This window comes from Brettanomyces nanus, chromosome 1 (assembly GCF_011074865.1).
Source record: "Brettanomyces nanus chromosome 1, complete sequence".
Taxonomy (NCBI): Eukaryota; Fungi; Ascomycota; class Pichiomycetes; order Pichiales; family Pichiaceae; genus Brettanomyces; species Brettanomyces nanus.
Window position 1 is genome coordinate 3,976,665 of NC_052374.1, and position 25,528 is coordinate 4,002,192.

General features: G+C 41.6%; 14 protein-coding genes and 1 non-coding gene across 15 annotated transcripts; 5 read left to right on the forward strand and 10 right to left on the reverse strand.

Moving 5' to 3' along the window:
• Positions 1 to 14: 14 nt before the first annotated feature.
• FOA43_001867 (uncharacterized protein) lies at positions 15 to 782 on the reverse strand (the record flags this gene model as incomplete). Its single annotated transcript, XM_038922174.1, has 1 exon — positions 15 to 782. One exon carries the CDS (start codon positions 780 to 782, stop codon positions 15 to 17), a length of 768 nt encoding a protein of 255 aa, XP_038778102.1.
• Positions 783 to 979: 197 nt separating this feature from the next.
• FOA43_001868 (uncharacterized protein) lies at positions 980 to 1,868 on the forward strand (the record flags this gene model as incomplete). The annotated part of the gene is made up of 2 exons (XM_038922175.1): positions 980 to 1,751; positions 1,825 to 1,868. The coding sequence occupies 2 exons, from the start codon at positions 980 to 982 to the stop codon at positions 1,866 to 1,868; spliced, it is 816 nt and encodes a 271-aa protein (XP_038778103.1).
• A 6-nt stretch (positions 1,869 to 1,874) lies between these two features.
• On the reverse strand, positions 1,875 to 3,197 carry FOA43_001869 (uncharacterized protein; the record flags this gene model as incomplete). The annotated part of the gene is made up of 1 exon (XM_038922176.1): positions 1,875 to 3,197. One exon carries the CDS (start codon positions 3,195 to 3,197, stop codon positions 1,875 to 1,877), a length of 1,323 nt encoding a protein of 440 aa, XP_038778104.1.
• Positions 3,198 to 3,366: 169 nt separating this feature from the next.
• FOA43_001870 (uncharacterized protein) lies at positions 3,367 to 4,908 on the forward strand (the record flags this gene model as incomplete). The annotated part of the gene is made up of 1 exon (XM_038922177.1): positions 3,367 to 4,908. One exon carries the CDS (start codon positions 3,367 to 3,369, stop codon positions 4,906 to 4,908), a length of 1,542 nt encoding a protein of 513 aa, XP_038778105.1.
• A 15-nt stretch (positions 4,909 to 4,923) lies between these two features.
• On the reverse strand, positions 4,924 to 5,402 carry GOT1 (Golgi Transport; the record flags this gene model as incomplete). The annotated part of the gene is made up of 2 exons (XM_038922178.1): positions 4,924 to 5,318; positions 5,378 to 5,402. 2 exons carry the CDS (start codon positions 5,400 to 5,402, stop codon positions 4,924 to 4,926), a joined length of 420 nt encoding a protein of 139 aa, XP_038778106.1.
• A 1,316-nt stretch (positions 5,403 to 6,718) lies between these two features.
• FOA43_001872 (uncharacterized protein) lies at positions 6,719 to 8,383 on the reverse strand (the record flags this gene model as incomplete). The annotated part of the gene is made up of 1 exon (XM_038922179.1): positions 6,719 to 8,383. One exon carries the CDS (start codon positions 8,381 to 8,383, stop codon positions 6,719 to 6,721), a length of 1,665 nt encoding a protein of 554 aa, XP_038778107.1.
• A 212-nt stretch (positions 8,384 to 8,595) lies between these two features.
• FOA43_001873 lies at positions 8,596 to 8,667 on the reverse strand. The gene has a single exon. It is a non-coding gene; the product is annotated as a tRNA-Thr (tRNA).
• Positions 8,668 to 9,571: 904 nt separating this feature from the next.
• On the forward strand, positions 9,572 to 12,581 carry FOA43_001874 (uncharacterized protein; the record flags this gene model as incomplete). The annotated part of the gene is made up of 2 exons (XM_038922180.1): positions 9,572 to 9,956; positions 10,348 to 12,581. The coding sequence occupies 2 exons, from the start codon at positions 9,572 to 9,574 to the stop codon at positions 12,579 to 12,581; spliced, it is 2,619 nt and encodes an 872-aa protein (XP_038778108.1).
• Positions 12,582 to 14,367: 1,786 nt separating this feature from the next.
• Positions 14,368 to 15,471, reverse strand: FOA43_001875 (uncharacterized protein; the record flags this gene model as incomplete). Its single annotated transcript, XM_038922181.1, has 2 exons — positions 14,368 to 15,350; positions 15,468 to 15,471. The coding sequence occupies 2 exons, from the start codon at positions 15,469 to 15,471 to the stop codon at positions 14,368 to 14,370; spliced, it is 987 nt and encodes a 328-aa protein (XP_038778109.1).
• A 39-nt stretch (positions 15,472 to 15,510) lies between these two features.
• FOA43_001876 (uncharacterized protein) lies at positions 15,511 to 17,274 on the reverse strand (the record flags this gene model as incomplete). The annotated part of the gene is made up of 1 exon (XM_038922182.1): positions 15,511 to 17,274. The coding sequence occupies one exon, from the start codon at positions 17,272 to 17,274 to the stop codon at positions 15,511 to 15,513; it is 1,764 nt and encodes a 587-aa protein (XP_038778110.1).
• Positions 17,275 to 18,107: 833 nt separating this feature from the next.
• Positions 18,108 to 19,784, reverse strand: FOA43_001877 (uncharacterized protein; the record flags this gene model as incomplete). Its single annotated transcript, XM_038922183.1, has 1 exon — positions 18,108 to 19,784. The coding sequence occupies one exon, from the start codon at positions 19,782 to 19,784 to the stop codon at positions 18,108 to 18,110; it is 1,677 nt and encodes a 558-aa protein (XP_038778111.1).
• A 570-nt stretch (positions 19,785 to 20,354) lies between these two features.
• On the forward strand, positions 20,355 to 22,040 carry FOA43_001878 (uncharacterized protein; the record flags this gene model as incomplete). The annotated part of the gene is made up of 1 exon (XM_038922184.1): positions 20,355 to 22,040. One exon carries the CDS (start codon positions 20,355 to 20,357, stop codon positions 22,038 to 22,040), a length of 1,686 nt encoding a protein of 561 aa, XP_038778112.1.
• Positions 22,041 to 22,234: 194 nt separating this feature from the next.
• Positions 22,235 to 24,310, forward strand: LYS4 (mitochondrial Homoaconitase; the record flags this gene model as incomplete). Its single annotated transcript, XM_038922185.1, has 1 exon — positions 22,235 to 24,310. The coding sequence occupies one exon, from the start codon at positions 22,235 to 22,237 to the stop codon at positions 24,308 to 24,310; it is 2,076 nt and encodes a 691-aa protein (XP_038778113.1).
• Positions 24,311 to 24,382: 72 nt separating this feature from the next.
• Positions 24,383 to 24,823, reverse strand: NHP2 (snoRNA-binding protein; the record flags this gene model as incomplete). Its single annotated transcript, XM_038922186.1, has 1 exon — positions 24,383 to 24,823. One exon carries the CDS (start codon positions 24,821 to 24,823, stop codon positions 24,383 to 24,385), a length of 441 nt encoding a protein of 146 aa, XP_038778114.1.
• A 193-nt stretch (positions 24,824 to 25,016) lies between these two features.
• FOA43_001881 (uncharacterized protein) lies at positions 25,017 to 25,436 on the reverse strand (the record flags this gene model as incomplete). Its single annotated transcript, XM_038922187.1, has 1 exon — positions 25,017 to 25,436. The coding sequence occupies one exon, from the start codon at positions 25,434 to 25,436 to the stop codon at positions 25,017 to 25,019; it is 420 nt and encodes a 139-aa protein (XP_038778115.1).
• Between the last annotated feature and the right edge of the window lie 92 nt (positions 25,437 to 25,528).

Sequence of the window (25,528 nt, forward strand, 5' to 3'; positions counted from 1 at the left end):
CATTATTTATACACCTATTCCTCGCTCTCGGCGAAGATAGCCATCAATGCAAAAACCGTGTAGAACATGGCCAAAGGATAGGCCACCAACACTCTTGCATCTGTCAAGTTCAAGACCCTAACAAAGAACCCGGAAGCAGAAAACGTGCACCAAAGAACAGCTAGGCTTCCCATTAGGTAACCTGTAGTATTATCCAAACTAATCACCACTGTCAACGCACCTAGCAACACCAAGGGAAGGAGGCAATATCCTAGCACGGATGCCGTTCTCACAATATCAATTCCCGTATCGTTAGTATCATTCGACATCAATTTGAAAAGCACATGCAAGGAAACGGTACCAAATAAGCCTACGCCGTAGATGTACCCGAAATGAGTCTTGCCTGAGAGTAATAACAACGTGCCAAATAACAGACAAAAAATGATTGGACCAGCCATATCTGAGTCCTGAATCACATCACCGCTTAAACCTTTCGACTTCAAGCTCAACACTCCCATAGTTTTACTCTTAATATGCTGGAAGTTCACGCCCAACTCCTGCAATAAAGGTGGTTCCCCGGGATATCCCGATGTAGAAAAAGCTGCCAAAAGACCCTTACTCAATTGACTAGGATCATGATCCGTTGAGTTTCCGTTATAACTGTAAGATGTCTGCATGGATCCTGAAGGAAGGTTGGCACTGCCAAACTGTCCATTATTCGAGTTGCTATTGATTCCTCCAAACTGCTGGGAATTCTGATAGAAGTTGTTATTATCGCCTCCTTGTGATTGATAATACGACATTTTAAGTGTAAGTGAAGAAAGAGAGTTCTTAATGCTACACGTTGTCCTGTTAATTTTGCTATTACCTCTTGTTTCTATTCTGGTCTCTTCTATTTTTCAGATTAGGTAAGCGGATTTTTCACCCTCTGTTTCACTTTAACTTTCAGGACGTGATTTCTTCTCACCTTTGATTCACGCCTTTTCTCTGTCCTCCGCTAATGACATCCATTGATATTGAGCCAATAGTTACCTCGTATGGTCAGTTACACCATGCGGTACTCCAGTTACTTATTACCACTAAATCTCTCTCTCAGTCCGACCTACTACAGTTTATTAGAGGAGCAATATATGATATAGTACGAGAACAAAAAGATGCCGAGACTCCTGGAGAGAATGCCGACGTCTATGATTCCGATGAAGAGGAAGATGAACACTTGATAAATGAGTTGAAAGGTCTTGTTAATGCAAAATCTGTCTCCACTATAGTCGATCTAATCAATAGAAAATTGCATCGGTTAGATCTGGCTATAGATCACGTGACTAGTGATAGGGATCATGATTCAGACTCAAATATGGAAGATGATCCCGATGCTGAAGCTCACTCATTTGTCTACGTGTTTATCAATAAAAAGTCGACCAAAGTCCTTCAGCTCTCTACATCCTACACAGAAAAGGAAATGAAGGTTACCTCTTTCATACTTGATCTTATATTTGGATCACGTGATGGAATTTCGCGTGCATCGGTATCTCGATACTCTGTTCCTAAATACGATGCTGAGCATGAGATCCGGTCGAAGTTTATCTACACGATGACAGAGGCTCAACTGTTACTTAGGAAGTTAATGCTCGATGATTGGTTGGAGATTATAGATGCTGCTTATACGTTAACGCCGAGAGCGTTGTGCGAACTTAAGCCATACCTAGAAGATAATTACGTATCTGCATATTCCTGTGCTGTGTGCGACCACTTAGTAACGAGAGGACTAGCGTGTAAGAATGAGGAGTGTCCTGTTCGCTTTCATCGATCATGTTTCAAGCTCTATAGGAACTCCGTTCACCAAAGCAATTGTCCTAGTCAGAGTTGTGATGGAGCACTTGATCAGCTGATTCCATTTAAATAGGTAACGGACTTGCTTTCTTCTCTTGATTTGGCCTGGCCTCCTCTCTGTCCAAATATGTGTTGATAGTTTCATCCATAAGATCGTAGACGTAACCTTCAATTACCTGCTCGTTGTATCTGCTAGCTAACAATCTAATTTCACCCTTCTCTATCTGGGATTCTAGGTCTGGAGGTACGCACTCCAACTGACTACCAGTATTGATTTTGACGGATCCCTTATCGTAACAACTGATCATCGGATAGTATCCAAGCGAGCCGTCGTCTCTACCCACGTAGAAATGGTCAGATTTCCGATGTAAGTTGATATTGAGCTGCTTCTGCTCGGAACAAGGTGGTAAAAAAGCAAATAGGCCTTCAAACGCCACTCCCTTACACTCTCCGTTCTTGTAGAGTGTAATCCTGGACCCAGGAAGTCGTGCGGGCTTAAATTTCTTCTTGTCTCTCACGGCTTTTTCCCCAAAGACGGTCACCGGATACAAAAGATGGTCCATAGGCTTGGACGAAGTGTATTCGTATTGCTCGAAGAACAATCGATTTCTGTATTTGATGGGTATAACGTCTCTAATGACACCCACCTGACTGAAATCTGGTTCGTCTAGAACTGAGGCCGGACTCTGTTCTCTTTTAGCATCTTCGGCTTCCTTCTCTGCCGGATCGGTCGTCGTTCTATCCTTAATCTGTCGCTTGGCTATATCCATCTGTATCTTCATATTCGGTAACTCTACAAGCAATCCAACCACATCTCCGCTGTGAAACTCTTCTCCGTCTTTCAGGAACTTTGTAGGTTTACTCAAATGAACCTTCTGTCCATGTTCGTCTCTAAAACCGTATCCGTATCCATCGTACCCTACCGGAGTCTCTACACTTGCCTCTTTTCGACCAATACCAAACCTTACATTGCTTTCTCCATCGTTGCACTTCTCCAACTTGTATTCAAAATACCATTTTCCCTCTCTAATTCCCACGTTTGTCCTGCAACTTCGCCATCCTCTCATCACTGTAGCTTCATTCATCTCCTTATTGATCAATAGATCTGGACACCTATCAAAGTATGATAATCTAACTCCATAGGGAGGAAGATCTGTTGTTGAGTACATTGTGGACTTGAAATATGGGTTTGGCCGACATGCCGTATACTTGAACCCTCTTTTATCGTAAGGCACCTCATCTGTGCTGTAGAACGGCCTACCATTAACGATGTCCTCTTCTTCTAAAGTAGGGGCTTTAGGTGGAGTGTCTAGATCATTTTGGGAATACGCAATTGGTCTCAAGCGCAGTATAACACGTTTTCTTTTGGCTGGTGATGTAGACGTCATTGGCAGAATGATACTCGTACTAAAGACACTTCTCCTTTGTTCCTCGTGTAAATCTTCGGCACTTAAAACTTGTGAGCCTGAAAAAGTTATAGTGAGCGAGCGACTCATACTAAAATCCGGGGTAAGGTTTTGTCTGTCTTAACGTTTTCCTTCATCTGGCTTCTTATCAATGTCACTCAAGCAGATCCAGTCTGTAAGTCGAAGGTACAACGTCTTTACGAGCATTAGAGTACCTCGTAAGGATGAGGTCGGTCTGGCGAAGCTGAGAGCTTCTATTAAGGATAATTTTGCTACAATTAGAGAGACCACTACTTGTGGATCGAGAATTCTCAATGATTACATATCTCCATTCAATTCCACAGTGGTTCGTCTTCTTGAACAATCTGGTACAACAACAATTGTGGGAAAGACCAACATGGATGAATTTGGTATGGGAAACTCCACTTTGAACTCTTTCTATGGGCCTACTTTGAATCCTTTGTATGTACAGGAAGAAGACATAGTTTCTGAGTACAAGGAGAAGAAATTTTGGACTCCAAAGGCTAAAGCTGATTCTAAAGTTATCAATAAGTCAGTATTGTATGAAAAACCCCAAGATTCTGAGGGTTATGATGAGAACTCCTACTTGAAGCCTGTAATGAAGCAAAATTACACTATTGACAAGCAGATGAGAATAATAGGAGGCTCTTCAGGAGGTGCAGCAGCTTCTGTGGCGTTGGATTTGGTTGATTTTGCGATAGGTTCGGATACTGGAGGATCGATTCGTCTTCCTGCATGTTATACATCGACGTTTGGATTCAAGCCTTCGTACGGACGTATATCCAGGTGGGGGTTGATCTCATACGCTCAATCGTTGGACACGGTTGGTATTATTTCCAAAAAGTTGCCTGTCATAGATAAAGTGTTTCGGATGCTAGATAGATACGATTCTGCAGACCCTACATCGTTGGCAGAGAATAAAAGAGTTCGAGAGGAAGGTAATTGGTATCCTGGTGGACGTAAAGTAAGAATAGGGGTTCCCGTGGAGTTTCGATTGGGAAATATGCGAGTTGAAATCAAACAGGAGTTGGTTGATCTCCTTACAAGGCTGAAGAGAAGTAAGCTTGTGGAGATATACCCTGTTTCTGTCCCTTCCATCAAATATTCCTTACCCACCTACTACACATTGGTGACCTCAGAAGCATCTTCGAACTTGAGTCGATTCGACGGTATCAGATACGGCTACAGAGCAGATGAGTTCTCTGAAACAGAGCCTGAATTTACAGTGACTAGATCTAAAGGCTTTGGAGAAGAAGTGAAAAGAAGGATCACCTTAGGTACATTTTCACTATCCTCCTACGGATTTGATAGCCACTTCATGAAAGCCACCAAGCTTAGATCGATACTTATCAATGAATTCAATTCCATCTTCATAGACAAGCATATGTTGTTACCGGAGACTAGTGGAAATAACAAAAAGGGTGTAGATTTCATTATATGTCCTACATCTGTGGATAAGCCTCCCTTGATCTCAGACTATTACAGTACTAGTCCTGTCGAGTCCTATTTGAACGATGTTATGACTATTCCGCCATCGTTGGCAGGACTTCCGACGATGAATGTTCCTTGTGGGAAATCGACAGGATTCCAATTGATTGGACAGTTTGGATGGGATTACAAAGTAATGAAATTTAGTGAGGTATTGGCAGAAGTTTGCCAGACTTGTATATAGATATTAGGTAAATTTTCAAACCGGTAGCACCCTCACTCCAGCCATCTTATCAATAACAGGAGCGACAATTGGATTGGATAAGATGGGTCCAATAAACGGCAAAGATCTAAGAAATTGCACCATAGTAGCAAAAAACTCACCGAAAAGACCGAGGATTCCAAAACTCTCGATAATGAACCCTATAAAAGAGTGCTTAAGTAGTATAAGAAGAATTCCAAATAGAAAGCATAGAGATCCTCGCAGTTTTTCGGTTCTACTGAAAAAATAGACTGTTTTGTGAGGGCCAATAATAAGAACAAGTCCTAATACGAAAAGAACGTTACCCATGGCCAAAAGAGCCGAGTCGAATAGTGCCATTATTCCTACTAGGAAGAGGACCACTCCTGAGGCAGTGAAGAAAACACCGAATTCTGGCTGTGTTAGTAGGAGCCTGTGAAAAGAAAGAAAGAAAGCAACTGCTGGTACTTACTTTGAGATTCGGATAGCCAAAGCATTGATAAGTAAGGAGGAGAGATATGGCGATGTTTATCTTGTTGTACAGAGATTAGAGTGTTTATATTTTATTTTTCTGGCTTTGGACCTACTCGCATCTGTGGCGTAGTTGATGAGGCGCAGTGAAAAGGAGATGGGAAGTCGAGAAATCAAAGTACTGGCGGGCGGGCTGCTGCATTGAATACGTACGTCCTTCATAGTCAAGCTCATTTTCTTTTTTCTTCTTCTTAGCTAACAAGTGATGCCCCAGAACAATCCATCTTTGAATGTGTTTGATCCAAATTTGGAAACTCCAAGCGAGCCTCCTCCTTCATACGAGGACTCTGTTTCTGATCCTTCTATAGACATGAACCAATTACAGGCCCAAAGCAGTCAGTACGGTCGACCTCCAGAACCTCCGCCGCGGCCCAGTTTTCAGCACCCTTCCACAAGTTCATATGATCCCTACAGCTCAAACGGCTCCAGTATTTTCAATAGTTCGAATGCCTCTAACAGCAGTAGCAAAGTTAACGACCTCTATACCAACAATCTTAGTCTTCCCTGGCGATATCCAAAGGGATATCTTTGCAAAAAGTGTAAAAACACCGGATATGACAAGAAAAAAAGAAAGTGCAAGAAATGCTGGCCAAAGTTTTCACCAAAGTCACCGCCAAAGCCGTCCAGGCCGTCGAGACCTTCGGGTTTGGTTCCTACAGCGACCGGCATCAACCCAGGTGTTATCAAGCTTCCCCCTGGTGCAGTAACAGCGCCATATTCTGCGTACCCTCAAACCGGAATGCCTACAATAGTTCAACCGGGGGACCCCAGAATAGGAGGCCAGCTGTGTTATAGATGTCACGGCAGGGGACAGGTTCACTTCTTTTTGGATTTGGAAACCTGCCCGGTTTGTAGGGGACTGGGAAGAATTGGCTGATGGATTTAGCAATTATTGAAGTCTAATTGACTCAAGGTGACGGCAACCTTCCCCTACCCCACAGGCAACCGCGGCCTAAATCTACCAGGCGCTTTGGGGCGCGCTGTGTGGCTCTATGAAGTATTGATTCGTTGCGAACTGTTTCTTCTCATCGGTCTCATTTGAAAGATAATGATTCAGAATCCCCCAACTTATGCCGAAGCTACGGCTGCAGAAGCCGTTCCTCCTGCTTCTCCTGCCCCTAGAAGAGAGTGCAGAGAGCTCAAAAAAGAGCAAGAAGGTCGTTCGCATTCATGTTCGGGACCTTTCTTTATTTACCCTATAGTGCATTTGGCCAAATCCGGTTATAAGTATGTAAAGAAGCAACATAATGAGCATACTGCCGCTTGAATAATATATATCTAATCAATCCTCAAACAACTCATTAACTGCCGCGTAGTTAATCTTCTTACTCAAAGACTTCTTCTGCAGTAACCTACGTGCACTATCTGCAGGACTAGCCGCATCTCCAAGAGCCTCTGACAATCCATACGGTGTGGCGTCGTTTTGGAGATATGCGTTCAAACCAGCCGAATCCGTGCCAGCGTTCTCGGTGCTGCCGTTTTCATTGTTATTGTGCTTTCTCTTCTTCCTAATATGTGCTGTATGTCCTGCAATCTTATCTGCCTCTTCCTTCAACCGCTTCTTTTCTTGCTCGAGCAAATAATCCTGGTTATTGCCAACCCAAATTCTCTCCTTCAACTCACTTTCATTACTGCTCAATAGGAACCCATTTATTTCGTCGTCATCTACCACCGACAAACTATCATCGTCTGGAATGCCTTTCAATATATCCGCAGTAGAAGGCAAGAATTTTGCCAAGTTCTGAGGCTTGTTTTCTCTAATCATCTTCTCCACGTTTGTTTCTTCGTGATGAACTTCCTCTGCATCTAATTCATCCTCTTCAGGGGTTACTTTAGCTCCATCTTTGTCCATAACAACCTTGCCGTTCACCATGCTAGCATTTTCTTTCAACTGTCGATTGAGAACTCTTTGAATATGTGAGTTGATCTCTTCCTCAGTAACTTCGCTGTCCTCTAAGAGTGCTGCCAACACTGGGTCCTCAAACATGTTATCTTTGATCTTCTCTGCATTTCTAATCACTTTTTTCCGCTTTCTTTCGAGCAATCGTCCTTTCTTGAACGATGGTGGTAACCCATTCCTTATATTTGGATTCTTTCGAAACTGATCTACCGTCAAATCTGAAGAGTGGGTGCTCTGAAACTCGTGAAGACGCTTCTGAATCGTCGCAGATCCAATATGTGTAACCGCCACAATTTCCGAGTGTGTTCTTCTAAAATTGTTCATTCTGGCAGCCATTAATAGACAGGCACCGGCGATACCTGCCGGTCTACGTCCATCAGATATCCAGTCATCGCTCATACGTTTGGCCAACTTCACAGCATCGTTGATTACTTTCAGTTTCATCCTTCCAAAATCCAGTCTGTCCGCAAAATGCTGGATAAAGAGCGATGGATCAACAAGCGGTAGCTCCGTAATATGTAAAGCCTTCACCATCTTAAGGAAAGTGGAACCTATGGCAAATACAGACACCTGCAATCGAGAAGAAAAGTCAATAAGCATATGATGTGTCTTCTCCTTACGACAGGCAATGTACAAGCAGGCAGCCACGACATTCTGTGACCTTCTTCCCTGTACAAAGTTGTTGGTTAGGGCCAACTGGAACCATTGATACGCAGCATCCGAAATATACTCCGGAATTCCCAACGCACTCGCCACGTTTCGAATCCTCTTCCTTCCATTCGCCAGTGTCTGCTCTCGCGAATCTAGCGATCCTCGATTGTTGCCAAAATTGGCATGAGCCTGGTCTGATCCAACAAACGAACCCTGCACTGTAGCACCACCATTGGACGTTTCAGCAAAGGTCACTTCTGAAACAATCGGGTTTTCCTCCAGTACACTACCACATTTGGTACAGGCCAAATCGGAAGATGCCGTGTGGTATTCACGGGTGAATTCCGTATTTCCACAGACCTTGCACCGGAGTTTGGGGGGAACAACTGTGGTCATCTATGTAAGTTAAGTTTATAGGGGGGGAGAGTTGAATAGTACTTCAAATGAAAACAAGATGAACCATGGAATCAAATCTCCTCTTAAAGCCACCACAAACACTTTTTGTTACAAAGAAACAAGGAGGGCAGTAGTACCAAAACACGCTTCTAAAGGCTTCAGCTTAAAAGAATAAACTCAGGAAAAAATTATGCGAGCTAACATAAAAACAATGCCTACTGCCAGAATTGAACTAGCGACCTTTGCATTACAAGTGCAACGCTCTACCACTAAGCTAAGAAGGCACAAACTATTCGGAAGAATGCCTACTTTATCTTCAAGATTAGTATATAAATCGTTCTTGATGCATAGATCTTCAGTGAAGTGCCTATTCAAGTGGAGTTGAATGCAACATGCGAGTTCAAAAAGTTTAACAATGTCACTTGCCTGAGTGAAATTTGAATTAGATTATACAAATACATATCTTATTTCCTACTTTTTTTTATGTTATAAAAAAAACCTGTTCTGTGCCTATTAGCGCCTAATTTGGACACTAACTTCACTTCATAGATTCTGTGATCTTATTGGAGCACTTAAATAATACAATAATCCCTTAAGCGCCTGAATAATTTACCTTCACCTTTCACATTTCACTTCTTTTGATTCACTAAAATGAATACAAAAACACCGCCCAAGGCTCCTAAATACTTATTCCTGAACCCCAACGCTTTGAATGGGATTGGAATAATAAACAGGCCAACTAGGACTTTTCGGTGGCATCGTCCAACTTTCAACTATACCATTCAAAAACTGAAAAGAAACAAAAGCCCCAATGTTTCTTCTTTGAGTATAAGTATTGACAAGCAGCAAGCGGATCATCTACCAGACATCTCATACTATGGAAGGGCTTTTGATCGAGTGCGACCAGAATTGTTTGGAAGTGTCACCTCTGAAGATACAATTACTGATGAATTGTATTCCTATGAAATTCCATTAGAGCCTTCCAACAAAAAGAAAGCAGATGATGTTGAAAGAAACATGGTTTCAGCGGTATTCAAAGTGGTGCAAGAAAATCACGAGGTGCAACCAGGAGAGAAAGAAATGGTTGAAATTGCTGCAAAAGAAAATGACCCTGGTGAAGATGAACCAGATACGGAGGAAATGGAAGACTGCGAAACAAAAAGCTGTTCACTAGGGACATCCGTTTATATGCAAACGCAGTACCTTGACCAGTTGAAAAAGTTTGGAGAAGCAGCAGATAAAGACAGAAATACAGATCAACTCGAAGATACCATAGGGATTTCTGATTCGCAGGATTTGGTTGGAGATGAAGAGGACAAAGCCAAGTATTCCATAATAAGCTTTGCTGATGGAGAGCAGAGAATGATTTTTGACAAAGATGAAAGCAGTGAATCTTTACAAAGAACTTGTCATCTGTATAATGAGATAGGTGATTATCAAAACAGGAGCTCACCTAACAAATCTATTTTGAAAGTTAACGATAACGACAATCATTTCATGGAATCGATTCGAGCACATAATTGTGATATGGTGGATGTGGAAGAGTTTGTGAGGTGTACAGATATTTATGAAAGTAAGAGGTGGGAATTACAGGACTATTTGAGCAGTTTTAGGTACAAACAAATATCTGAGTACTATGAAAGCTTACGTTCCGCAAGTCCTTAGCAACTGCTACCAAATTACTTAATGAGAAATATAATCAATGCAATTACGCAATACGTTTTTTTTTTGAATGAATTACATTCTGTCTAGTAAAATACTTAAAGATGATAATCAATCAAGGCATGCATATCCCTCAGAGAACACAAAATACCTAGAACTCAATTTATCGTTGTAGGATTACTGCTATGAACTTTGAGGGCTCGGACTCAAAAAAAAAAAGAAATTGGGATCAACTTGAAAAACTTGGCAGCGAAGAAAAAGAGTCCCAGCAGACTAAAATTCATGGCACTCCATAAAGATAGATATTCATCCATTTGAACCCACTTTCAACATGAAGCAGAAGCGGAAAACACTTGTTTGTACGCAGTGTTCGAAGAGGAAGGTAAAATGCAACAAGGAAATTCCTTGCAGCAATTGTGTCAGGCGAAAGGAGGCATATCTTTGCCGTAGGCCGTTCGAAAATGATAACATGTACCATCGAATTAGACGTATTACCGGGAAAGTTGAAAATAGCGGATCTTTTGATCCGATCTCTAAATCTTCGTCGTTAGGCCCCACAATCGCATCGGTGGGCATCGATCAGCCTCATACAGATATCCAAGCGCGGATTCAGGCCCGATTACGGCAACAGCAGCAACAGTCTACGAGACCGACAGTACTCGAGATTGAACATCCCTCGATTCTACAGCATACTCGCTCACCGCTTCTCAGCAATGCCAGTATAGAAAACTACATGTCCTCTTTGAGGTCCTTGACATTTGGATACACGCATATGAATGGCCTTCTCCCGCCGGAGGAGAGCATGCCCAATGGTAGCAAGGAGTCGTCCGAGTGGACGACTCATCGACTTCGCCAACTTATGTCCAAAATGACCTATAGAACATCCTATTTGCTTTGTTCATTTGCCTGCAAGTACACTACATTTCTCCATTATGGTGTGGTCGATCAGCTTTTTATGGAAGACCACGAGAGATTTTGGAAATCCGCTGATAATATGAATCATTCATTGTGGGAAGTTGTACAGAACTATAAAGAGAACAAAGAATCCACTCTGGACGTGAAGTACTGGCTTTCTCTATACTATGCAATGCTCTGTGTGGGGGTTTACTTTAGTGTCGATCGTCTTAGCGGACAGTATCCGTACACTACGGAAGAGATGGCCGAATTACCAAGAACCCTATTCAAAGCATCACTCGAGTGCCTTGAAGAGACACGCTTTGTGGAAAGAGCAGATATCAGAACGATCCAGATCTATTGTGTGCTGACTACATGCCTTCATGCGCTAGGGAATGTGTACATTCACAAACAATTGTTATCTGTGGTTGTGGGAATAGCCAAGGCATTGAGGTTAGATAGGGTGCCTCCTGATACCAGCACTTCCGGAAAACCTAACTTTTATAGAGAGGTGTCCAGAAGACTCTGGTATAGCTTTTTCATTGTAGATTCAGTGAGTAACGTTCCTCGAAGACTTATAGGAGAGTTTACCACGGCATTTCCTAGACTCATAAGCACTTCAGAGCTTTTGGGAGAAACCCCAGAGGCAGCTGAAGGAGCATATTATGCAGGCTTTACTTCTGATTGCAAGATCGAACTACCCAGCCCGTCGGACGATATATCAGGACTTTTATATGAGCGTTTAATGGCTGAAATGTCGCAGATCAAGCAGGACAGTTATCGCGAGAGGTATAATCTGGATTTTGTTAGCAATGCATGGTGTCGGATGATTTCATTAAGGGATAGACTGAATGAATATTTTGGTTCCGAGCCCTATACTGAACTTGATAACAGTATAAGTCAGTTTGCTAAATACTTACTATTTTCATCATTAGAAAGAGAATGCCTTGGATTGGGTGCCAGGCTTCTTACACTTACAAGCCGACAATTCTGGCTAGAAAATTTTCGTGCAGAGTGTCTCAGAATGGCCCTAGAACTAGTAGGACACGATTCCCTCAATTGCACTCCAGCTTACTATAAAAAGTACTGGATTGTGGGCCAACACCTCATTTACGCTTGCCTATTTGTGTTACTGGATATGCTTATGTTTGACCATGAGAACTGCCAAGAAAATATGAAAAGAATCAAGGATGCAATTCCTACTGTGAGGTCGCTTAGATCAACTCATTATACCGTCAGAGTCGGACTCGCTGTCATAGAGAAACTATACTACTTGGTTGGCTCAGTTCGCCTTAGACATAGGGGACATGGTACTGTGGAGGAATTTTCTTTACGAGAGTTTCTCGGGGAATTGGAAGTTGCAAACCCTGGTTATCGTGCGGCTAGCACACATGAGGAAAGCTCAGTCATTATGCCTCTGTTAGGGAAATCCCAGTATTTAAGAAGTGGTGTTACCAGTATGAGATCGGAAGAGACACGAGAAAGCAAAGGTAGCACCGAAAGTTTCACTACATCTATTCCTGATAAGACGGAGAATCCGTCTGCCACATTTTTAGATCCAGAACTGGATAGTGTCTTGGACGATACTGGCTGGAAGGAGTTTCTTGGTTTTTTTTTCGGCAAACAGGAAGCAAGCGTGTAAGAGAAAAGGACAAAACGAAAGCAAAAAGGGTGGTAAATCATAATAGATTGCTCAGGTTATATGCTATACGTCACAGTTGTTTGAAGCTGGTTTTTGATCAGTGATGAATAGCATATATAAATAGTTTACAAAGTGTTCATTTAGAGGTTCGCTTAGTTAGATTGTATGAGCACAGCATGCCATTATATATTAGTGAAATCAACAAATGGCTTGATTCAATTAAGAAAATTTCCGAAAGGCAAGGATTCTGTCGAATCAGTGAACTTTGTCCAGGAGATGTGACCAACATATGTCTTAGAAATATCAGCTTTAGGGTGAGCTACAGAAATTTAGTTGAATTTACTGTCAAATATGGACATATTGAAAGGATTGAGTATGATTATTTTCTAGGTTCAGCATATATAGAATACGAGACCCACGAGGCAGCTGCTATTGCGGTCTCTCGAATGAATAGAAAATATTTAAAGGGAAGTAAGGTGAAAACTGAGTGGGACATTAGGAGTGTAAAGTCGAAGAAGAAATTATTTGAGCATCACGGTCTCTATGACAGTTAGTGCTACACACATGAAACAAACCTCAAACCACTCATAAAGTCCAACAAGATTCAAGACTCAAAACTTAAAGAACAACTTAAAGAGCTTTGAAGATGACCCTTACCTATCAATAAGAGGAAGTCATTAAATAATTTCAAAGTAAGGTTATCATAATAGCTTACTCTGCTTATCATCTTCATCGACGATTTCCTTATTAGGAAATACAATCGGCCAATTTTATAATACTCAAAGATCTGATTTGACATACCTTTACTGTTAGTACCTCTTTTCATCCTATAGTTTGATAAAATACAGGTAGATGATTCCAGTGTGAATATACATTAGTTAAAGCCGTTCGAGAAGATTATTATGCTTAATGAAGCTTCAAAGCTTCTAAAATTAATGAAAGGGAGTTGCATCAAATGACTTGAAAATTAATTTTGGTGAACAATGGATACCATCCATTGAAAACCCAAGAAGTTGGATCAAGATTTTATGAAGAAAGAACTATATCAGGTTGGTGTTACAGGATTGGCACTTATAAGAATGTAAGGGTAGCTTTTTGCAACAAGTCTTTGAGTCTCAATAACTTTAAAGTCAATTAAGTAGATTCTCAGCTGTTTCATTACTCTGATATAACAAATAAGGAGCACATATATATCACCTCTTTTTTGAATAGCAACTTCAACCGAGGAAACTGTCCACGGCTTGAAGGAAACTAAGGACTACAAGGTCACTCTTTTGGAAGATCTTCAGAAAATTCGATATAGAGAAAAATCAAGATATGCCACCAATCCTTTGAAATGCATTAAGCAATGAACAATTTCACTACTTGCTGTCTCTAGACTGATAGTAGACAGGAAAGTACAAAAAATGAACAAGCTGAATTGGTAAATGTGAAAATCAGACAGTTCATTCGTGAAGTTATTTTGGACAGGTCAGGTAACGGAATACCACAGGAAGTAATAATGACATTCCATTCCAGAAATCATCTAAAGAAGAAACCTGCGGTCGTGATAGATAAATCGACCAATGCTCTTATTGGTAAAGTGTATATTCTTGCTGAATAGTAACAGAATACATATAGACATAGTGTATGAAGTCAGAGGAGTTTGGAAAGGTTTCTTTAGGGTTGTACTAGATGTTATGTTCAAACAATAACATTGTATAGTAAAGTGAAAAAAAGTCTTATAGAGATATGAAGACACTTGAAAGGTATCTATTCATTTGAGTATAGATAATCCCAAGGTAACTCATTTAGAGCGCTCAAAATAGTCATTGAAAAAGCCTCTATAGTGATAACGTTTACCGACCTCCTTTAACCTGTCGAAATCATCTTTTTCCAACACAAAATCAAACATCTTAAAAGTATTCTTCATTCTATCTATATTACTGCTGGTAGTAATAGGAAGAACACCAGATTGATAGTTCCATCTTAAAAGAAGTTGATTTGCCTCCACGTTATATTTCTGACACATTTCTTTGATAACCGGCTCTAACGGCTTATCATGACCCACTTTACTCTCGATAATTGGTGTCAATGGAGCGAAACCTTCGACAAGAATGTCATTCTCCTTGCAAAAATTTCTGGTCTCCTCCTGTTGTAGGTACAAGTGATACTCGATCTGATCGACCTGAGGTTTGTACTTACAAACCTTCAAGACCCTTTTTAGTAGAGGAATGTCAAAATTGGAAACACCAATGTTTCGAGTAAGTCCCTCATCCAATAAACGTTCCATCTGCAACCAGGCGTCTTCTACAGTCACGTTACAAGTAGCCTTCATAAAATAAGGACCGTGTATTAGAAACAAGTCAATGTAGTCTAAGTTCATCAATTTAAGTCCTTTCTTTAAAGAAGAATAAGGGCCCGAAGGCGAGTTTGATCTATAGAGAATTCCATTGAGTACCCAACCTTGGTCATATTTATCAGTGATCCACATTTTGGAGCGATCCACTCCCGATTCATTGACAGCTTTACCAATCTCAAGTCTAGTTAAGTAGCATTCTGCAGTATCCAAATGATTAAAGCCGGCACCAATGGTATCGATGAAAACTTTTGTTAGCTGAGGGTTCTCGATAGTCATGCTATACTCAGGCTTATTGAACTTCATAGCTTTGTGCTTAGTTCCAGAGCCAAAGCCAACGGCTGGGATGTGATCACCAGTACGGGGAAGAACGAAATATGGAATATCTGGCATAATGTGAGGCAAAATACTGAATAAAGAGCCCAAAGAAACTATGCCAAGAGAAGAAAGTGATTTTAAATAACTCAGAAAAAAAGGAGTAAGCCTTTGCCTCAACAAGAGAATTTTGAATTCAACTTTAGTTGATTTCCAGTTTCAACTCCAAATACCCATATAATCATTGGATCATCTATTGTACACGCCAGCAGCAAGCTAAATAAATAAATACTTCAAATATCTTCTGTCAAGCAACGCATCCAAAGAAGAACCGAGGGCTCTCAAACCATCCTTTTCTTCTCCCCAGATAACCTCCCAATACTTCAATACCGTTGACGAAGCTTCTGATCTAACCACGTCGCAGAAATTATTAATTCTCCAGACCAAGTAATCCCGGTGTTCCTGTTGAACTGCAGCAACACCAACAATGGCCATGGGCCAAGCACAAATAGCAGAGATTTGACTATGCAATGTCAACATGAAAAGATCCTTATTGAAGCTTTCAACAGTCTCCACAATTTCACTATCAGATCCTTGTATATCGGGATTGAGAAGCTTTTTTAGAAAGATAAAGGAAGCCTTTGACACCATACCTCCCATATAGCAACTTTCCATGAGCCTTCTTTGTACATTCTTTGGTTCTCGGGCTTTAATGTTGGCCGGAAGAACTGGTAGAGCGTAGTATTTGGCGGACTTCATTAGTAATACGGCTAGTTTCCTATTCTTTTCACTTAAAGGATATTGCAATGCCAACCAATTAGTCTTAGCGGCTATCTCAAACGCTGGTAAAGAGGCTCCCATGACAGGATTGTTCATCCAAGGCACAGGACAATCGTAAATCCGAGGAGATAGAAAGTCCTTGAATGCTTTGAACACATCGAAAGGTGATGCAAGGTACTCTACAGCATTCTTATCACATATAAACAAATTGATCGTGTAGTTGTAAAGGAAACTCTCCAAAAGAGTACGCTCACAGGCATCCACTGTCTGATCTCCTGGCATAAAGTGAGACGATATCTCTGACATGCCCACTTTGCTGATACTAATACAGGCATCTTCGGAGTCACTAGGAGAAGAACAATCTTGTCTGATCTCTCTCTCAATACTTTCTGCTTCTTCCATTAACTGTGGGCGCATTTTGCCGATGAGTTGATGGAAAATGGTTGCGTTTTTCAACTGGGCTTGTTGCAGGTTATTAGAAACAGTAGAAAAACTGGCCGGAGACACCTCATCATCTAGGCAAAAGAAATTGTCAGAACCAGAGTCCGAATCATCTGTCCTCTCCTCCAACTTACCATAAATTCCTTGTAAAATGGAGCGACCCGATGATTGTTTCAGTAGTTTATTTTGAGCATGCTTTTGGGGGGCAAGACTCTTCAAAAATCCAGGAATCCTCCGTTTATTGGCCTGCCAAAGACGTATTATCTCTAGTGCGGCCACCAAATGGCAAGTATTAAGTGTTACATCCTCGCCATGATACTTTTCTCTCAAGCAAAAACAGAGCAGTGCAACCAAAAGCCAGGATTCGTTGCCGATGATCGATTTCTTATCTATAAATCGGCTAACCATACTAAGGCACTGCTCATACTTCTTCTCTGCGATTTGGCACATGTCTTTCCTCCTCCAACAAAGGAAGGCTGCACCACAGGCATAGAATACAGATCGTAAAATTGGATTGGATATTCCAGGTGGTATGAAAACGGCGCTTATTTGAAGATTCTTGTGAGCTAACTGCGGTGAAACAGACACCATGAATCCTTTGGCAAATGCATTGTAAAAGAAAGCATTCTCTTCTGACATATCAACTCCTGGAAACCAGGTATTGTAACCATTAAGAAGCTTCATTGGACTAGATTCCTCGCTGAGTTCTTGAAGATATTGTCTAAACAGTGCATCTTCTACAATCTCCTTTTCTGGCTGTCCTGCCGTCACACCTACAAGGGTCGAAGATACACGCTTGCTCGCACGATTCGAGGTCATGTGATTTGTATGCTCACCAAAATTACAATTACCTCGTACACAACCAACTTGTGGGATCTCAGAGATCTCATGTTGTACAGACCCTTCCTTGCTAACTAAGCCCTGTAGCTTACGCTTTCTTCTTCCGCTATTTTTCATTTTAGTACGGTTAACTCCAACAAACCGAATCGCCCTATGAGACGTCCTGGTGAGTTTGAACCTGCTGTTATGTGGCAATGACTCAAGGCCATTCGGCCACACACACACATAGGCAGACCTCTCGCAGTTGCTGCAACTTGGTGTAGAGCCATCACATTTGATCTTGCGCTTCCGGCAGCAGAAGCATCCCAGCTTGTTTCGATTAATTCTCTCGGACTTCGTACTTGTATCAGAAACGATATTCTGCACTTTAAACTTTCCGAAGGTGCACATTGTGCTGGTAGGAGCAGCAGAGTCTATATGAAAGGAGAACATGTGTTCGGAGAACTCATCTTTTTTTATCTTTTTATAATTACACTTTTCGGAATTTTCCTGCAGGTCATCAAAGTTCCTATTGGCTATTGGAAGTCGTCTGGCATAGATAAGCTGCTAACATTCATACTAATGTGTTAAATTATTTTATTATAAGGTTAGAGACCTCCTATGACACTTCTTTGTCTGCAGGCCCTAATACTGCATTGAATTACATCAAGCATGTACAGCAAGATGCTGCCGACTGAAAAACTCACATTGTAAAATAGTTGATATCTCGATAACGTTCAACGATTTCCCGATGCATACATGCATGCACCTGCCTAACACGGTAATTTATATGCAGAGATATGCATTTAGATTTTTCACTTAAATATTTACTTTTATTTCTCAATCACCTCCTGAACAACTTTTGATGCCTTAACCAATTCCTCATCAAACCATCTTCTTCCGGTCAATTGAAGACCGATAGGTGCTCCCTTAAAATTCTCGGCATCATCGTACAATGCATACTCATAAGCTTCAACGTCACTTCTAGGAGTGTATTTCTTATCAGGAATATCCAATGCCGGGTCGCATTCAAGCCCGGTGGGAAAAACCATATTGGGTAAGTCTAAAATATTCCAAAGACTAGTGTAACCCCAGTAATGAACAGTCTCTGGCTTTGCAGCCACAGAAACGTAGACCGGCGATAAGATAAAATTAATACCCTTTTCGTTCATCACATCTTGGTACTTGTCTCTATATATGTCTCTAGTTAGTGCCAACTTTTCATAGTCCGCAGCACTGACACCTTTTGTGCCGCATCCAAAACTTAGGGCCACTTTGGTCAACTCAGCCAGTGGCTCTCCAGAAGCTTTTAGTACACTTAATTGGTCCGCACCTGAATCTGCATTGTACATGGAACCACAAGTGGCCACAAGTTTTTTTACCTCGATAGGATTCCATTCAACAACAGTAGCTCCCGCATTCTTTAGCTTATCAGCAGCAACTCTCAAACCTCTTACAATTGGAGTCGTTGGCTTAACAACGCCGTCGTCATAGCAAACGGCAATGGTTAAATCTTTAATGCTTGGCTCGGAAACTTTTCTCCAAGGCAACGGAATTACAGTGGCATCATTCTTCCAGGGTTCTCCACCAATGATACTGCTCATAAAAAGATCGACATCGTCGGCACAATGGGCCAATGGCCCAAGAACGCAACATACACCTTCTTGCATACCTGTACAAGCCGATGCCACATTTCTCATAGACAAACGTTTCTGAGTAGGTCTGAAACCCCAAGCACCACAGAAACCAGCTGGACAACGAATGGAACCTCCAATATCAGAACCCAATCCAAACACAGAACCTTTCATACCTGCTAATGCACCCTCACCAGAAGACGAACCACCAGTAGTCAATGAAGTGTTGGCAGGATTCTTGGCACATCCGGTGATATTGTTTTTGGAACAAAGATGCATTAGAGATTGAGGCTCGGTAGTCCTGATATAAAAAACTGCACCTGCATCCAACAATAACTTAACAGACAATGCCCAGTTGTCAGTAACTCTATCTGTCCACACAGCATATCCCGCATGGGTCACCTTCCCTTTATAATTATAGTGTTCTTTCAAAGAAACAGGCAATCCATGCAATGGGCCAACGGTTTTACCTGTCCTGGTGAAATATTCGTCCAAATCTTGAGCTCTCTGCAAACCTTCGGCAGTGAATAACTGCATTGCACAATTCGTTAGTTGATGAGCTATAGTGGCTCTCTTTGCAAAAGCTTTAAACACTTCGACAGCTTTCAATTCACCCGTAGCCAACTTTTTAGCCAATGCTGTTCCTGAAGATTCTGTGATCTCATATTCAGCAGATGTAAGGACTTTCTTAGGGATTTGTCTAACATCGGCACCCGACAGCCTAGGAACAAACTCCTCAGGTAACTTATATTCATCTAAAATACCAGCAGCTAATGCATCTCGGTATGCTTTGATCTTAGGTTTGTAAGTCTCGAACAAAAGAGGATCTCCTGTCGATTCTCCAGTAAAAGGAGTGAACAAAGGAGTTGAAGACATCGTGATAGTGGAGAAGAAAGGGAGATAGACCCCGAAAACGAAGAGTATGTACTTATCAAATCTCTTCCTTTAAATACTTTGCTGAAACATCTAATCATAACTAAGTACTGCACAGATATAGAGAATGCTGGGCAGCTATGATCTGATTGGATCATAGTTACTAGAGCTCCCTCGGCAAAAATGAAGCGAAGTTTATTAACGCTTTAGGAGATTTGATAACTCAAAATTATCGTTACAGCCGCACGAGATAAGAAGAAAAGTGATTGATACCCATATGCGGCCGAGAGCGCTAAGACATCTCTTATTCTTCTTATCAAATTGCCGAGAACATTCAATCTTCGAGGCTTCTCACCAGTTTGGGAAAAACCGTTATCACGTTCTCATAATTGTCTCTGAATGGGAAATAACACACGGCAAACTATGTCCATTGTGATATGCCACCTAAACTTAAGTGTAAGTAATGAACTGTATATACTATGAACAAATTGAAGTATAAATACTGATGAACCGAACCATAATATTACAAGATTCCTCTTACTTCCCAAACCACCCTTCTAAAGTTTTTCAGAGATGTCAGAAATCGATTATGATGCTATTCCAGGTACCTCTCACTTATTGGAGACAGACCTAATTAACCATATGGGCAAAAAAGACACAGACAAGGGTGTTATCCTCATCCCAACTCCATCTGATGATCCCAATGACCCCTTGAATTGGTCATATACCCGTAAGCTGATACAAATATTTTGTATCGTTCTCTATTGCTATGGTGGTGGTTGCGTTGGTTGTGTGATCTATAGTATTCTCACGGATATTGCTGCTGCTCCCGGTGTTAATATCACTGTGGCCCAATTGAACCAAGGTACTGGTTATTCATTCCTATTTCTTGGCTTAGGAAACTTGGTTTGGCTTCCTCTTTGCCAACAGTACGGTAAAAGACCTATCTATCTTATCTCTATGATTGGTGTCGTTGGATTCAACCTCTGGGAACCATTCATTCACAGCAACGGCGAGTGGGTTGCTTCTAAAATCCTTCACGGTTTTTTCTATGCTCCAATTGAAACATTGCCATCGATAACAATCGCCGACATGTTTTTCGAGCATGAAAGGGCCACCTATATGGGTATCTATGGAGTGGCTTTGTTTTCTTCAAACTATGCTGCTCCTATGCTTGGAGGCTTAGTTAACGATGCTCTAGGATGGAGATGGACTATTTTTATTGCAATCATTTTTGCTGGAGTCTGTACTATCGGCATGTTCTTCCTTATGGAAGAGACTAGGTATGATCGTAAGATCCGTGTCAAGAGAAACAACGATGGAGGCATTATCAGTGCTATTACTTCTCGTGGCGAGGAGAAGATTCCCGCCATCATTGAAGTTCTACCAAAGAAAAACAGTGATTCCGAGGACTACGACGTTGCCGATAACTTGGCCAACCAAACTTCTGTTATCGAAGCTGATGAGGATTTCACTTATCCTCCTTTAAAGACGTTCAGACAGAGACTCTCTTTGACTTCCGGCTTTCAAAAGGAGAACCACTTACGGGATTACTTTTTAATGCCTTATCGAATGGTTCAATTCCCAATTGTTCTCTACAGTGGATTCCTTTACGGAACATCTCTTTTCTTCTACTCAATTTTGAACACTACCGAATCCCTAGTTCTTGGTGCCGAGCCTTACAACTTCTCTTCCTCCATGTGCGGTTTGGCATATGCTTCTGCTGTGATCTTTGTCTTTATCTGCTATCCGATTGCTGGCTGGTCCACAGATTGGATTAAGATCCACATAGCCAAAAAACACAATGGTATCTCACAGGCTGAGGATAGGCTTTGGATCTTATTGGTGTACACCTTCTTGGGACCTGCTGCTTTAATTCTTTGGGGCGTTGGTGCAGCCCATGGCATATTTTGGTTTGCTGTTGTGATTGGTTTAGGTCTTATGGCTGGTCTCTGTGTCATCGGTTGTGTCTCTTCTGTTGTCTATACATTGGACTGCTATCCTCAAATGAATATGGCTGCCATTACTGTGGTGATTATTATTCGAAACACGATGAATTTTGGCATCGATTACGCAATTACTCCATTCATCACAAACGTCGGCCTACAGAATACCTTCATAGCCTGCGCTTTCATCTGCATGGCATGTATTGGATCTTTCTTGATTATGACGTATACGGGATTATATTGGAGAAAGAGGACCAGAAAGAATTACTGGAGAATGGTCGACGCCTATAGGAGAAAAGGTGTCATCAGTTAAGTACTAGCTATAATTTTTAATGTGATCTTTACTCATGACATTTAGACCAACTTTGCTTGGTCGAAAACCCGAGAACTACAATTTCCTCTTTCGGCAGTAGCGATTTCATGGAAAAAAAGTTTTGAGAATTCAGTCATCATGGTTTTATAACAAGTTCCACTGCTGTTTTATCTTCTTTAATCGTCACTTCCGGTATGCTTAATTTCCGTCGAATTCCTGTCTGGACACAGGATTTCAGAAGACATTTATCGTCTACTGGTGCTCTTTTCAGAGGACAAAACGTCATTGAGAAAATTGTTCAGGACTACTCAGTCGATCTACCCAAGGGTAAATTGGTTCATTCCGGTGATTATGTTACTATCAAACCAGCATATGTGATGACTCACGATAACTCTTGGCCTGTTGCCATGAAATTTATGGGATTGGGGGCAAAGAAAGTCCACAACAATCGTCAGATCGTCAATGCATTGGATCATGACGTGCAGAACAAGTCTGAAAAGAACCTCACCAAGTATAGAAATATTGAGTACTTTGCTCATGAACAAGGCATAGATTTCTATCCCGCAGGTCGTGGTATTGGGCATCAGATCATGATTGAAGAAGGATATGCATTCCCTGGTACTTTAACAGTGGCATCGGACTCTCATTCCAATACTTATGGTGGTATAGGTGCTCTTGGTACTCCTATTGTTCGTACGGACGCAGCAGCAGTTTGGGCCACTGGACAAACTTGGTGGAAAGTTCCTCCGGTTGCCAAAGTCGAATTAAAAGGCAAGCTACCTAAAGGTGCCACAGGCAAAGATGTCATTGTGGCACTTTGTGGACTCTTTAATCATGATGAGGTATTAAACCATGCTCTAGAATTTACTGGAGATCATATGGACCAGTTACCTGTTGATTATAGACTTACTATAGCAAACATGACAACTGAATGGGGTGCATTATCTGGCGTGTTCCCTATAGACAAAACATTACTCGAATTCTATAAGGGTAGACTTGCCAGATTGGGTCATAATCATCCTCGAATAACCAAGGAACGTCTTGATAAGCTAGCTTCCAGTTACGTAAAGGCTGATGTCGATGCATACTACGATAAAACACTTACCATTGATCTATCGACAGTAGAGCCATGTGTTTCTGGTCCCAACTCTGTCAAAATCGGTAACCCAGTGTCAAAGCTCTCATCTCATAACATCAAGGTCGATAAAGCCTATTTGGTTTCTTGTACCAATTCTCGTTTGAGTGATATTATAGCTGCCGCTGCCATTGTTGAGGGTCATAAAGTTGCTCCTGGAGTGAAGTTTTACGTTGCTGCCGCCTCTTCTGAGATCCAGAAGGATGCCGAAAAAGCTGGTGCATGGCAGACACTTTTGGATGCTGGTGCTATACCATTACCTGCCGGTTGCGGCCCTTGTATTGGTCTAGGTGTCGGTTTACTTGAGCCAGGAGAGGTTGGAATCTCAGCCACGAACCGTAACTTCAAGGGAAGAATGGGCTCTCCAGATGCTTTGGCTTATTTGGCCTCTCCAGAGGTCGTCGCAGCATCTGCTGTCATGGGCAAGATATCTTCACCGGTGGAAGTACTTGGTAAACCATGTCCAGAAGCTAACACGGTAAAAACGACAATTAAAAAGAACGAGAAGGATGAAGATGAAGATGCTGTTGAGGAGATTGATGAGCCGGCCTCGGGTAAAGTTCTTGAAGGATTCCCAGAGAATATATCAGGAGAAATCGTGCTATTGGATGCAGATAACATTAATACCGACGGTATATATCCTGGTAAATATACATATCAGGACGATGTTTCAAGAGAGACAATGGCCAAAGTTTGCATGCAGAACTATGACCTTGAATTTGGAAATAAAACCAAGGCCGGTGACATCTTAGTAGCTGGATATAACTTTGGTACTGGTTCTTCTCGTGAACAGGCAGCTACAGCCATATTGGCTAGAGATATGCCCATGGTTATTGCTGGATCATTTAACAACACGTTCAGTAGGAACGCCATTAACAATGCCCTTCTCACGTTACAGATTCCGGAGTTGATTGAGAAATTAAGGCTGACATTTGCCAATGAAGAGAAAATTCCAACCAGAAGAACAGGCTGGAGGTTTAATTGGGATGTTCCAAAGTCTGTGGTTACTGTGGTAGACAGTAAGAATACAGTTGTCCTCAAGCAGAAGGTGAGTGAAGTTGGCCGTAATTTGCAGGCCATCATTGTCCAGGGAGGATTAGAAGGATGGGTGAAGAGTTATTTGAACAAAGCATGATTACTTAGTAAATAATCCTAATTAAATTTTAAAGTTCTGAATACCTAACAACTACTGTACATACGAATTCATTTATGCCTTGGTCTCCTTCACAATCTCATCAAATCCCTCCTTATAGGTATCACTCTCCTTAGATGCACTCTTGCTCTTATTCTTTCCTCCTCCTGGAACGACCATCACACACGACGTAGGTCTCTTGGTAGCACCAGCAGAACCTAAATCCTGCTTAGATGGAATAAAGATATATGGAACATCGTTATCTTCACAAAGAACGGGTATATGGGAGATCACATCCATGGGGGAAATGTCCCCTGCAATTATAACGAGACCTTTATCGCCCTTTCTGAGAGCTTTAACAACCTCTTTCACTCCTCTCTTAACATGCTTACACTTTGACGCTCTTTTCACCGTCTTCAGGATTTTCTTGTTTAATTTTTTGGAAGCGAGAGGCTTAGCGAATGGGACCAACGCCGGAAGTCTCTTGTCGTAGTTTTCGTCTGCTTCTTTACCCATTTTGTGATGATTTGATGTGATTGTAGATGAGAGTTAGATTATTAGGAAAGATGAAATAAAAATGAAAATTTTTTAGTTTCCCAAGCGGCGGCAGCCGGGGGACCCAGGGAGCCCGGTAGCCCCGGAGATTAAGGGAACCCGGTAGCCCCACAGAAGCTTTCCATACTATATACATGATCTCTCTCTCCATCCATCACTCAGGAACTTGTAATCCAACTCTATGGGCAGTCTTCTCGACCTTGTCTTTCTGAGCCATACTAATTCCCGGATTGTATCTCTCCAACAACTCCATATAAACTCTCTGCGACTTGAGGAACAGCGTTATGTCATCCAAATGACGCTTATACCCCGGTGCCAAATCGTTCTGATTCAAGAATTGTAGTAACGCTGTATCGGATTTAGGTGCCTGTGCTCCAAATCGAGCCTTCACAGATTTCACCAACTGCTTATCTTGTTCCGGTGTGAGTTGCTCTCCAGCCTTTTTGAACTGCATTCTCTTGTAGATAAGTAAAGCATTTTCTTTCTTAGCCACATCCTTTGATCGCCGCCTAAAACTGGCCATGGAGAATTCCTGTAACTCCTTGATTAGGCTTATGAATGATTTGGTAGACATTATCGGGTTATAATATGAAGATGAATGAAGGAAAGAAAGAGATGGATAAAGACAAGATACAAGGCCCAACACGGGAGCCACCACAAGGCTAC